The sequence below is a fragment of the Corylus avellana genome, chromosome ca2 (genome assembly GCF_901000735.1).
Source record: "Corylus avellana chromosome ca2, CavTom2PMs-1.0".
NCBI lineage: Eukaryota > Viridiplantae > Streptophyta > Magnoliopsida > Fagales > Betulaceae > Corylus > Corylus avellana.
In genome coordinates, this window is record NC_081542.1 from 28,219,777 (window position 1) to 28,233,858 (window position 14,082).

A 14,082-nucleotide genomic window follows, 5' to 3' on the forward strand; every position below is an offset into this window, starting at 1 on the left:
GGTGATGGATTCAAGGTCAGGTTTTTGCATGATGTGTGTGGTGTGGGGAGAGCTGAGAGTTGTGTCAGCGTGTGGGGGCATGTGTAAGTTGGTTGGTGCTAGCTTCAGGTTGTGTCATGGATGGGCCGAGAAGGTCAACGGTGGAGTCCAAGGAGTTTGAGGTGTTGATCAAGGTAGGAGTATCAAGGGTGAGGATTTTTGAAAGGAGCAAAAGAATCAAAAGGTCCATCTTTCTAAAAAAGGATGAGCTAGCCTGGATGGTGCGAATAGTGGATGATTTGGTGGCAGTGGACAATTTTGAAGTATTTTGGGATCAATCCAGAGCTGGATACCCTAGAATAATTGCTCATAAGTGCTCTAATAGGCATGGATCTTTCCTGACAGTGGAGGAATTCGATAGAAGAAGAAGGTGTGGCTCGATCATCATTCCTGAAGGACGTCGTGGGCTTGGGTGGGATCGTTTCATCAAGGAAATGCAAGCGGCTATCTCCTCTCTCCATGAACACCGAGTGATCAGTGAGTATAGAGAGCTTAAGGGAGAAAAGGAGTTAAAGAAGCAGAGAAGCTATGCGGAGACAGTGAGACTGTCGTCGTGGGCAACCCAGGAAGGTTGCAATGTCTACCAAGAACCAGGTCGGTGAGGATATACGGTACAGAAGGTACAGAAGTATGACAAGAAGACATTATGTTCGAAGAAGACCCATGCTCCAGCAATGGCTCAGGGAGGTTCGGGGGGAGTTCCGATGGAGCCTATTACGGTTCCAACGAAATCTTTCTGGCTGGCGAAGTCTGTTCTAGGTCCGGTAAAGGGTGGCGTGAATGGTACGAAGACTGGAGGTTGCGTGGAGGTCTTGCCAACAGTTCTAGCGAGTTGTACAGCAAAGCCGGTGGAGCAATCTGCGTCGTTGTCAGTCTCTGATCGCATGAAGGGACGAGAGGGGATGGGGTACCATGCTGGGCAAACCTACTCTAAGGTAGGTATTGAGCTCCTCAACGTGAAGGAGTCGTTGAGACGTCTAAAGAGGGAATGTGACGTGGGGATGAGCAAGATCGACAGGGTGATTCAACAGATGGAGCTCAGTGGGCTTGGGCCGGGAGATAAGGAAGTTGCTGGTCAGTGGAGGGCAGAATTGAAAGAGAAGGAGAAATTTGGGCCAGAAGGAAAAATAATAAAGCCCAATAGTAGGCTGAAGGTGAAGAAGAAGGTGATTTTTAAGCCCAAAGGTGTCGTGGGCTCAGGCGTGGGCTATAGCTTTAGCCCAGCTCAAGATGGTCCAAGAGGTTTTAATTCTCAAGCTGGGTTGGCTTCAATGGCGGCCTCTGAGAAAGACACGACTAGGTCGCGACTTCTCATGGCTTCATCGGCGTGCTTGTCGTTGGCCGACAGAGTGCTAACAGGGGGAAGGGTGACTGGGTCATCGACAGAAGGGACTCCCAGGGTGTCTATCGGCACTTCTGCGGGGGGTACTAACGGGTTTCTTGGCCGGAGAGAAATCAAGTCAAAAGAATCCCGTAAGCCCGGTGGAGGAGACTCAGCCCTCTAGTAAAGGAAAAAGCCTGTTGACATATAGGAAAAGGAAGATAGGGCCGCAGAGACGGGACGAGACTCTGGTGGGTTCGCTAGAAGCTTTAGTTTTGGCGTTTGGGTAGTTGAAAGGGATCCTTGGACCGACGCCGAAAAATTCTCAAAGGGTGCCGAAGACGCTTCTGGCGCCGAAGGAACATCAGAGGTCGCCGGAGAGGCCTATGGAGACCGGCGAGGCTGGGGCGGGTACGGACTCGGCCACAGGTCAGCTTCTGAGGGGGAGTCCCTCTCGACGGAAGGTTGGGATGGCCGTGGGGGGTTGCACTCAGCAAGCTCGTCGGGGGGAGGTAATGAGATTGGGTCCACTGATTCAAATTGGTCAGGAAAGATTGGATTGTATATCGGAGTTGGAGCTTTTTCAGTCTAATTCAGGTATGGTTAAGGACAAAATTTCTAAAACAGTAGGGTTGGAGGATTTAGGGTCAGACACGATTTCATCTGCCTCAAATTTTGTCCTAAAGTTGGTGTTTCTAATGAGGGAAAAAAGGAGGACTTGGAGGTTTTGTTCAAAGCTATTGAAGCTTCTAAAATGCAGTATGATTCTGATTTGGGAGGCATTTCTGCCTATGTTCCTGCACTCAAAGGACTTGAAGAGATTGAGGAATGTGAGAGGGTCGTTTTGGTGGATCATGAAGCTTAATATCTTAGTATGGAATGTGAGAGGGTTGAATGCCCTCAAAAAAAAAGTTGCGCATTAGGGGTCTTTTGAAAGAATGGAAAGTAGATATAGTGTGTTTGATTGAGACTAAGATGGAGACTATCTCCCGAGAGGTGATTCATAGTCTTCGGGGAGGTCAACATGTGGGGTGGAAGTATAAAGGATCTAATGGTTCGTCGGGGGGGATGTTAATGATGTGGGATAGGAGGGTAGTGGAGTGTAAGGAGGAATGTGTGGGGCATTTCACTTTGGCTTGCTCTTTTCAAAATGTGGAGGATAGCTGGGTTTGGGCGTTTGGGGGGCTGTATGGGCCGAATGAGGAAGTGGAAAGAAGGGCACTTTGGGAAGAGTTGGCCGGTTTGATGAGGGTGTGGGAGGTCCCTTGGTGTTTTGGCAAGGATTTTAACATTGTACGATTTCCTAGTGAGCGCTCCAGTGTTTCTTATTATTCATCGGGCATGATGGATTTCTCGAACTTCATTTCAGAGAACAATTTGGTGGATATTCCGATGATGGGGGGTCAATTTACTTGGTCTAATAATCAAGAAAATAAGAGTTGGTCAAGGATTGACCAGTTTTTGCTATCCACGAATTGGGAAGATCACTACCCAGCAGTGTCACAAAGAAGACTTCAACGCCTGCTCTCCGATCACTTCCCTTTATTACTGGACTGCGGGACTCCTTGTGGAGATAAGAAGGGTTTTAAATTTGAAAATATGTGGCTTAAAGCAGAGGGTTTTGTTGACAAGGTTGCTTCTTGGTGGGGGTCGTATTCGTTTGAGGGTTTACTTAGTTTTGTGCTTGCTAATAAACTGAAATCCCTTAAAAGTGGATTTGAAAAAGTGGAATGAGAAGGTGTTTGGGGATATTGGGAGGAAAAAGAAGGAGTTGTTGGGAGGTATCCAATAGTTGGATGAGTTGTCGGAATCGAGAGGCTTAGATCAGGAGGAGAAGTTCCGGAAGGAGGACATGTTGAAAGATTTGGAAAATACCTTGTTGTGTGAAGAAATTCATTGGCGCCAAAAATCAAGAGCTTTGTAGCTCAAGGAGGGGGATCGGAATACTCGCTTCTTCCACAAGATGGCTAATTCTCATCGAAGGTACAATCGTGTGGAAGTGCTTCTATTAATGGCGTATTATCCAGTGATCCAGCTGAGGCAAAAGATCACATAGTGCAGTATTACCAAAGCTTATACTCGGAACAAAGCACTTGGCGCCCTAGAACGGATAACCAGCCTTTTTTTTCCATCGATGAGAAGGATAATAGGTGGTTAGAAAGAGATTTTGAGGAAAATGAGGTTTGGGAGGTGGTAAAAGGCATGGATGGTGATAAGGCTCCGGGTCCAGATGGCTTTTCCATGGCTTTTTTTAAAGCTTGCTGGGGTGTTATTAAACAAGATGTTATGGCGGTTTTCGCTAAGTTCCATCGTAAACGTCAATTGGTGAAGAGTTTGAATGCAACTTTTATTTCCTTGATTCCAAAAAAGGCGGATGTAGTGGAGATGAAGGACTTTCAGCCCATTAGCTTGGTGGGAGGGGTGTATAAAATTGTGTCCAAGGTTCTTGCCAATAGGATGAGAACTGTTTTGGGTAAGGTCATTTCCTATTCTCAAAATGCTTTTATTGGGGGTCGGCAAATCCTAGATTCCGTTCTCATTGCAAATGAATGTGTGGATAGTCGCATGAAATCAGGGGTGCCAGGTGTTCTTTGTAAATTGGATTTGGAAAAGGCCTATGACCATGTAGATTGGGACTTTGTTTTGTATTTGCTGCATGGATGTGGTTTTGATTAGAGGTGGAGGGCTTGGATAGAGTGGTGTATTAAGTCGGTAAGATTCTCCATTCTTGTGAATGGTTCTCCGGAAGGGTTCTTCAACAATTCGAGGGGAATCCGGCAAGGGGATCCTCTCTCTCCGTTATTGTTTGTACTTGTTATGGAGACTTTGAGTAAGATGGTGAATGCGACGGTAGACCAAGGCCTTTTGACTGGATTCTCGGTGGGAAATAGGGTCTTGTCGGAGTTGATGTCTCTCACTCTTTATTTGCGAATGATACTTTGATTTTTTGTGAAGATTCTATCGAGCAAATCTGGTATGTTCGTCTCATTCTCTTATGTTTTGAAGCTGTTTCGGGTTTGAGAGTGAATCTGGGAAAGTCAAAGATTGTAGCTATTGGTGAGGTGGAGAACATTGGGGTTTTAGCTAATATCTTTGGGTGTAGTGTTGCCGAGTTGCCTATGAAGTATTTGGGTCTTCCTCTTGGGGTGCCGTATAAGGATACGGTTATGTGGAATGATGTGATCGAAAAGATGGAGCGTCAGATGACAGGTTGGAAGAGAATGTATCTCTCTAAAGGAAGTTGTTTAACTCTCATTAAGAGCACTTTGGCTAATCTTCCGACTTACTTTTTGCCTCTGTTTCCGATTCCTTTAAGTGTAGCTAAAAGGCTTGAGAAAGTCCAAAGAGATTTCTTGTGGGGAGGAATGGGAGATGAACCTAAGTTGCATCTTGTAAGTTGGAACCAAGTTTGACGCCCCCTACGCTATAGTGGTCTTGGCATTCGGAAGTTGCACCAGTTTAATCAAGCTCTTTTGGGGAAATGGCTTTGGAGATATGCGAATGAGAGCAGGGCTCTTTGGTGTAAGTTGATCAAAGCTAAGTATGAAGACCAAGCAAGTGGGTTGTGCACAAAGGAGGTTTCGGGTTCTCATACTCAATTACTTCTTATATTTTGTATCAAATTTATTTGTTAATTTTTCTACAGGAGTGAGAAGAGGGTCGGAAGATAGATTATGGTGGAACCCTTCCAAAAGAGGTACTTTCAAGGTCAAGTCTCTCTTTCTCTCCTTGGCATGCTCGGAAGGGAGGAGGTTCCCCTGGAAGAGTGTGTGGCGGACACAAGCTCCTCCAAGGGCAGCTTTTTTTGCATGGTCGGCGGCTTGGGGGAAAATTCTGACCTTAGATAACCTCAGAAAGAAAAATGTGATTGTGGTAAACAGATGTTGGATGTGTAAGAAGAGTGAGGAGACAGTGGATCATCTTCTTATTCATTGTGAGGTGGCGTCTGCTTTGTGGAGTGCCTTCTTTGGCCGTTTTGGGTTATCATGGGTGATGCCTGGTCGGGTTTTCGAGTTGCTAGCCTGTTGGTGGTCTGCAGGAAGGGGGGGGAGTGCTGCAGTCTGGAAGATGGTGCCTACTTGCTTTTTTTGGTGTCTATGGAGAGAGAGAAATAATAGGTGCTTCGAGGATGTGGAGAGGTCTTTCGAGGACTTTTTATCCTATTGTTTCCATACTCTGTATCTTTGGACTGTAGCGTTTGTTTTCCCGGTTTCGATTAGTTATAATGATTTCCTTGTTCGCTTTTCCCTTTCTAGTTAGGTGATCCTCCTTGTATACTTCCAGTGTACTTCGGGGCGCCTTACGCTTTTAATAAAGTCTATTACTTACTTATCAAAAAAAAATGGTGTGGGTCTATGGAAGCATGTTCGCAAAGGGTGGACTTTTATTGCCAAAGGTATTCGGTTTGAGGTGGGAGAGGGTTCGAAAGTTCGTTTCTGGCATGATATTTGGTGTGGGGACAATTCTTTGAAGCAAGCCTTCCCGTCCTTATTCAGTATTGCCAGACACAAAGAAGCTTGGGTGAAGGATAATTTTACTAGGAGGAATGGGGTTGTTGAGTGGAATGTCATTTTTGTACGGCTGGTCCAAGATTGGGAGATGGATTTGGCTTCTCCTTTTTTTGATCGATTGTACTCTTGCAAGGTTTCCTTAGGCAATGTAGATCGTATTTGCTGGTCTTCGTCCAAGAAGGGCAAGTTTGAGGTTAAGTCGCTCTACAAGGCCTTGTCCAATTCTAATCAAGAGGAGTTTCCTTGGAAGAGCATCTGGCGTACTAAGGCGCCTCAGCGAGTGGCATTTTTCAGGTGGACTGCGACCCTAGGCAAAATTTTGACTCATGATACTCTGCGTAAGAGGAACATAGTGGTAGTGGAGTGGTGTTGTATGTGGAAGAAGACCGGGGAGTCAGTTGATCATCTTCTTCTCCACTGTGAGCTCACAAGTGCTCTTTGGCACACAATTTTTAAGCGGTTTGGGTTGCTTTGGGTCATGCCTTGCAGGGTGAGGGACTTGTTCGATAGCTGGTGGTCGGGACGACAATCTCGAAGCGTGGTTGTGTGGAAGATGATCCCTCTGTGTCTTATGTGGTGTATTTGGAATGAAAGAAATGCTAGATGTTTTGAAAATTCCACTAGGAATTGACTCACTTTTTCTTCTTTACTCTTACTCTTGGACGGCCGCTTGACTAGCTCCTTTAGTAATTAGTTTCTTTGATTTTTTTTTTCATTTCTCTCTCTCTTAGGCACTCTCTATTTATACTTCCCGTGTATGTGGGTTGCGCCCCTTTGCGCTTTTTATATCATTATTACTTATCAAAAAAATGTGTGTGGTGTGGAGATCAACCATTTAAGATATCTTATCCGGATTTGTTTAGTATTTCATATTGTAAGGACGAGCAGATGGTAGATCTCATGCTATACCAGGATGGAAGTATTCATAGGAATATAATTTTTACAAGACCTGTACAGGATTGGGAAGTGGAGTTGGTCTCCTCTTTCTTTGAAATGTTGTATTCTCTCAGAGTAAGGCAAGAAGATGTAGATAGAATATGTTGGATCCCTTCCAAGAGATACAAGTTCGAAGTAAAGACGTTTTATCATGTGTTAACCATATCTATTGGTTCCTGTTTCCGTGGAAGAGTATTTGAAGATTTAAGACTCATTCAAGAGTGACATTTTTTGTGTGGACAGTGACTTTATGGAAAATATTGAAGTTGGATAATCTAAGGAGGTGGAACATCATTGTGATGGATTGGTGTTGTATGTGCAAAAAGAGTGGGGGGTCTATTAATCTTCTTCTTTTTCATCGTGGAAGTAGCAAGAGATTTATGGAGTTCATTATGTAATTTGCTTGGTGTGGATTGGATTATCCCTAGAAGGGTGAGAGAGCTGTTGATGAGTCTGGGAGTTCAAGTGGGGTGTCGTGATATTTCGAAAGTTTGGATCTTGGCTCCTTTATGTTTAATGTGGTGTATTTGAAGAGAGCAGAATGCACGGAGCTTTGAAGATGGAGAGACAGTGGAGACGGAGTTGAAAAAGATTATATTGCCCTTTACACATGGATAGCAACTCCTAAAAGTTTTTTTTCTAGTTTTTCAAACTTTTTGAACCTTTGTTCTTCTTTTTCTTCTTATTAGGGAATTTTCTTGTATACTTCCTAGGAAATAGGATTCGCACCCTCTGCTCTTTTTCAATGAGATTATGTTACTTATAAAAAATTTTAAAAAAAAAAAGAACTATTTCCCACATGGCATTTTTACACTTCAAAAATAAAATGCTTTTGTTAAAAATGTTGTGTTCATATCCATACTTATTTTGTCTTAGTTGTGAGCCATCTCTTAAATACTTTCAAGAAAAATAAATTTTGATGTATGCTTTCCCATGAAATGCCACTTTAAAAATATAATTGTATAATTGTTTTAATGATTCAGAGAGTAAGCAAAGACAACAGTCAACTAAACTTGTAGACAATGAACTAATATCCTAACAATCATGATGACAAAACCCCAGTTCAGGAAATAAAACAAGGTGACAACTAGTGCAGGTCCTTCCATCAAAAGTGAAGAAATAAAAGATATATGCAAAAAAAGAAAGTAGGGGATTGCAAGCTGATACAACCTCTAAACACTTAACAGAAGTGCCTAAACTGAAATGTAGATTAGTAAGGCCAAAAAAATGGAATTTATATACCTGAAGGCCCTGAGGAGTAAGCAAATGAATTTCGATTCGGGTGCATTTCCTGAAAATGTTTTCCAGACTGTTAGTAGCCAATTTATTCAGAAATGCAACTTTTTATGCAAATTAAGACCAAAATGAGGAAGATGAACTCAACTCTCTAAAAGAGTTTACGAGAGAAAAATGAGTTGAAGCTCATAGCATGGTAAGATAATATACGTTACAATATTTTCCCCAAAAACATGTTGGAACTATCATCCGCCAAAACAATATCATTCATCATCATACACACAATCCCCTAATAATTGAATAAAACTAGCAATATCTATTAAATCTCATCAAACAAAAATTTGCAATTTTCAATCTCATGGTTTACAAAGAGAGAAGTTCTATATACAAATAAACAAAACACAGCTACAAAAGCACATGATTTTCGCGGCAACACATTTAGCCAATAGCAAAGCATAATACAAACTTAAAGCACTGGACGAACCTTGTCAAAAAATTCGATACATTCGAATCAAAGAAACGAATTAGTTAATGAAAATGAAAGCGAAACCCTAACCAGAAAGAGAAAATCCCAAAAACGAATCTGAGAAAAACGGCTGAATAGAAAGAAGATTGAGAGAAAGAGAGGGGCTTACGCTATAATGAGGTTGAGCTCCTGAGGGCCGGTGAAATTGCCGACGCACGAGTGGGTCACGTTGGTGGGCTTGTGAGCCGTAACGACGTAGTTCCAGATACTCATCCTCTCGCTCTCTCTCTCTCTCTCTCTGAGCTCTGTGGAGCCCTAGCTCTCTAGCTCTCTCGCTCTCTCGGACTATTTGTCTTCGGCTAATTCTAACCAATTCTACTCTCCCAAACTCCTTCTAGAGTCCCTGCAAGATATGCTCAAAACGCTTCTAGAAGGAACACACGTACCACGGTAAGTATTGCATATCAAACAAAGCAAAATTGGCGAATAGGGATTTCCGGCTGCTAAGCGTCAGATATCTGACCTTCTTTCTTTCCTCCTTTTTTTTTTTTTTTAAAAGATGAAAGAGATATTATAGGAGAATTTAAATTTGAGGTATTAGTACCAAATTTATGATGATAAAACCTCTTTTAAGTGATATTATCCCTAAAGAGTTAATCTTCCACCCCCTAAGTTTTAGTTTTAAATCCAAAAATAAGTTTTGAGGCATTAAAAATTAAATATTAACTCATAAAAATTTAACAAAAAGAAATTATTATTATTATTTTAATATTTGTCCTATGCTTTGGCAGCCCCCATAGCAGGACTCAAATTGGCAATAACTATTTCAAACTTTGGTGTTTATTTGAGATTGCATTTAAGACATATAGTTTGTAAGTCAAAAACAGCTTTTAGACAAAAGCTTCACTTTTGAGTTTTTGCTAAAAGTGCATTTTGGCAATTTTTAAACTTTTTTAACCTTTAAAAGCGCTTTTAATTATTTTGTCAACAAATATTTTTTTCTTTAAACAGACTTTTTGAGTGTTAAAATTAAACGTCCTGAAGCTATTATTTCGAAGCAGGTATTTAGATTGGAGAGTGTGTATTAGGAATTTTGTTCAAGAAATACAGTTTTAACTCAAAAAGCGGTTTTTTTTTTTTTTTTTTTGCAAAAATTTCATTTTTAAGCTTTTGCCAAAAGTGCATTTTGGCTATTTTTAAGTTTTTTAGACCCTTAAAAGTGCTTTCAATTTCTTTTACCAAACGAGTATTTTTTTCTTTAAACACACTTTTTGAGTGTTAAATCCGCTTTTAGACCACTCAAACGCACACTCAAACATGCCTTAAACAATTTTCAATTTCTCCCAATGTTAGCAAAAAAACACAAAAATAATCTTAGTTGTTTTTAATAAGCTATAAATTTAAACTAACAAAAAACGAAAAAGTAAAAAAAAAAAAAAAAAAACTCCAATGTTAGCAATGGGTTTTTTCCTTTTTCAAAGAAAAAAACTTTTTTTTCTTTTTTTACTAAGAATATTATTGTCAGTGAAGGAATATTATCAATTTTTTGTACTTTAGGAGACATTTTTACAATTTAAAGTTTAGAGAGACGTTATTAATTAGGTTATAGTATGCGAATACTAAATAGACTTTATCAAAAAAAAAAAAAAAAAACTATTCAAAATCCCTTATGCCAAAGGCAACGTTTGCGTTTGACAACCCAATTTTCAATCTGGTCAATTTTTTTTTTTTTTTCTAATTAATACCTCAATTTTTATATTTTGTCATGATTATTATGCACCTTACTGAAAAAAATGGTATATAATAATAATAATGAGTTATGGTAGATTAATCATGTACCATAACTCAATATGATGAAAAAAATTGAAATGGTTGGAATGTTAACTTACCACTTATTCTAAAAGTTTAAGTTGATCGGAAGTAATGAATTTAATCATTTAATCGATATTTTAACACTCTTCCTCTCATGTAGGTTTGAACTTTATTTTTTTAATAGGTGAGACCCAACAAATAAAATATTTAATTAAAATAGAATAAATTGTAGAGTCAGAGTTCGAACTCATGACCTCTGACTCTTATTCTATAGTGATAATGCTCAAAGCAAAAAGTTGTGTTTGATTTGATTTCTATCAACATGGACCTTTGTTGTCGTTGGGGGAGTGTCTGAGAAGGTGCTCAATAGATAAGTCGGGTTGGTGTTGGTTTTTGAGATTCTTTGTTGGTATATAGATTTGAGGGTTTTTGAGTTGGGCTTATCATTGTATTGGTTTTAGGTGAAATGCAAGTATAGTAGGAAGTTTGTTTTTTTTTTTTTTTTTGCAAATTGTTACAGCCATAATATAGCCTGCAGTATGGTGGTGACCATGTACTCTTGAAGTTGAACCAGGCATTGTGTTTGCATAAAAGAAACGTTGTAGACAACGTGTCATTTTTTTGGTTTTTAATTCCATTTATCCTTACTGTTTAACATAGTTTCTTTGCTATTGTTACCATTTTTGTCATTGAAATTACAGTCTTCTGTATGATGATATTTTGTGCATGAAATATACTTCAAATTGGTATTAACAATAAACATGTTAGGATCATTTGAACAATTACTAAAATAAAAAATAAAAAAATAAAAAAAATTTAAAAGTAATGTTGTTAGCAATATTTTCCGCTTTGATGTCTACAAAGACCAAAAGATTTGGTTGTAAGTTGGCAGCAAAGAAAATGAGACTTAGGGCCGGTTTGAGATTGTATTTGAGGGGTCTAAAAGTATTTTTAATACTCAAAAAGTTCGTTTGAAGAAAAAAGTACTCGTTTGATAAAAAAAAATAAAAGCGTTTTTAAATGTCCAAAAAACCTAAAAATGGCCAGAAGGCACTTTTGACAAAAACTTAAAAATGAAACTTTTGCTCAAAAGCTCTTTTTAACTTAAAAACTCTATTTTTCAAATGCAATTCCAAACATGCTCTTAATCTGTTGTGCATGAGGGGAGTAAGGTGTTTTAGCAATTACAAGTGTAAGGATTATGAATTAGAAATGAAAATATATATTTTTGGACAGTAAGACGAATATCAATGTCTTTTAGACAAATATTGCATCCTACTTATACAATAAGTTTTGCAATAAGGAATACAAAAATATATTACAAATTCTGAACTTTAGTCTTAACACAAGAGATTGTCTAACAAAAAAGAAGAGGAGAAGAAAGCTGTATTTCGGATGTAGTGCAAGCGGCTAACCAAAAACATAAATTTTTTTGGCAAAGAATTCACGCATTCTTCCATGCACATAAGGAGTTCCTTACTGAAGGAGCTTATACTTTCTTATTGAATCGGTGGTTAGTCATACAACAATCAGTTAATAAGTTTATGTAATTTGACTTGATGTAATTTGACCAGTAATATTAGGGCCTCAATTATTTATTTATTTATATGCTTGTTTTATTTTATAAAAAATAGGCCAAAATGATTAAATTCCAAATTGTCAGTTTTAAGGATATGTTTGGGCTTAAGGAATTTAATTCATAACACAAATAAGGAAAGAAGCATTAGGCTAAGAGGAAGTACAGTAGGGTTTCCTAGACAGACACATGGGGAGAATAATTCTCCCCATGGCCATGTGGTACAAGGGGATTAATTCTCCTTGTGGCTGAATCCTAGTAGTAATAGGATTTTGTTTTCCTACTCATATTTTCCTTGGCCTATAAATAAAGGTCCTTAGTGAGAGCTTAAACAACACAACACAATTACAGAGTTGAGAATAGACAGACGAAAGTCTATCATTCTTAATTCTCAGAGAACAATTTTTTTCTTAGAGTTTAAGCTTTTGATTTCTTAAGAAATTGAGAAACAGTTTGAGAGCCCGCTCTCTTAGTCATCTTCAATCATCAAGAAGAAGGCTTGAAAGATTGTTTTCCTGTTGTTAGTGTTTTTTGTCAGCATGCAAGGAGAAGAAAATTCAATTTCCCCAATAAGCTAAGGAGTTGCCGAAAATCCATGTAGGTAGGTGCACTCTTCTTGTGTTTTAATTTCATTTATGCATGTTCTAGCTTAGTTCTCTTGAAGTATAAGATCATGGGATTATTTTTCGTTGTGCAATAATTTTATGCACATGATCCCAACATAAATTACCATTCTTATATTTGGCCTGAACTACCTCTTACATATCTTTCTATTAGGATTTGGTGGCTATGAACATTTAAGACAGTTATGGCTAGCAAACCCAAAGCTACAAAATTTTAGATTGTACCCTTTCTCACTGACTTTGTAAGTGTCAACACGCTATGTTAGTTATTTTTATTGGGGAATTCAGTGCTCAAACTTTGTTAGTTTTTCTTTATTTGGAGCTTCAATGTGCAAGAGCTTTTGGTGAAGTTCATACGGCATGCCTCTACATGTTTTTCCAGAAGGCCTCGTTCGTTGGCATCTGAACGAATGATTATTGAAGAGAAGGCAGAATGCTTTGTTTGTTGGGCGTTCGAAAGACTGTCCGAACAGATGCATTCCATAGTAAAACCCGAGAGCTTCATTCGCTAAGCATTTACAGTGTTGTTCGAATGGGAGTTGCACTTAGTGGATCCAGAGAGCTTCGTTCACAAGGCTATTTGCTGTGGGTTTGGACGAGAGATGTCAAAGAAGAAGTTTAAACTAGCCAGGTCTGAATGAAAGTTGTCAGTTGCCGTTTTAGGGTTTTTCATCTTCAGCTTGGATTTCTATATAACCCTAGATGCGTTCGAACGGGATCTGCAGACGTCCGAACACCACCTCGATTTTTTCATATTAGGGTTCTCCTTTCCAGCAAGGAAACCTAATTCTTAGTTGCCTATATATATATATGGCTCTTCAGAGCATGATTTTTTTTCAAGCAACTAAGGGGGCAAATTCTAAATTGTGCTAAGAGAAAATATTTTTCTTAAGAGTGTTGCTAATATTTAAGAAGTTGTTATTCAACGACAATCAAGAAGTCTGTCAGAGGTTTTGACATGAGAAATCAATAGAAGAAGTTTTTAGAGGTTTTGGAGAACTACTGCGGTAGAAGGCAAGAATGGTCAATTGTCTAGACAAGTTTGTATCAACTACAAAAGTTTTGTAAGTGTGAATAACTTGTAATTTGTCCTTCTATAATGCATAATTTCTTAGGTTTGGCTGCCCCGTAGTAGTTTTTCTTTTTAAAGAGTTCTTTAAAGATTTCCACTTTGTCATCAAAATATATGTGTTCATCTCATTTATTGCTTTGCATATTTTGGTGATTGTTTGTTGCATACTTCTAGATTTTAATTTTGCATGATTTTTAATAAACACCTATTCACCCCACTAGGTGTATTTTAGAGTTTGTTTTATATTTTCAATCCACATACCTTCGCCTTTCCTTTTTAGGCCTCCCAAGTTCCTCCGAACTGTGGAAACACTTTAAGACTATCCTTGCAATCCAACCACTCATCAAGATCAAGCATAGTTGCATAGGGTTTATGTTTGGGCATAACACTCGATATATATTTTCCCCCATGTGGTATAGTTAAATTATTATGCGATATTATTTCACATTATATATCAATCTTGGGAAAGTGTTAAATGCGTGTTGAGACC

General features: G+C 38.9%; 1 protein-coding gene across 1 annotated transcript in view; it reads right to left on the minus strand.

Annotated features, from left to right (window-relative positions):
* LOC132170216 (DNA damage-binding protein 1) overlaps nucleotides 1–8,971 on the minus strand; it is a 34,859-nt gene extending 25,888 nt beyond the window's left edge. The window contains exons 1-2 of the mRNA XM_059581108.1: nucleotides 8,679–8,971; nucleotides 8,050–8,098 (exon numbers count right to left, since the gene is read on the minus strand). Of these exons, the coding sequence (XP_059437091.1) occupies nucleotides 8,050–8,098; nucleotides 8,679–8,782 (153 nt within the window). The 5' untranslated portion in view covers nucleotides 8,783–8,971. The remainder of the gene's footprint in view (nucleotides 1–8,049; nucleotides 8,099–8,678) is intronic.
* Between the last annotated feature and the right edge of the window lie 5,111 nt (nucleotides 8,972–14,082).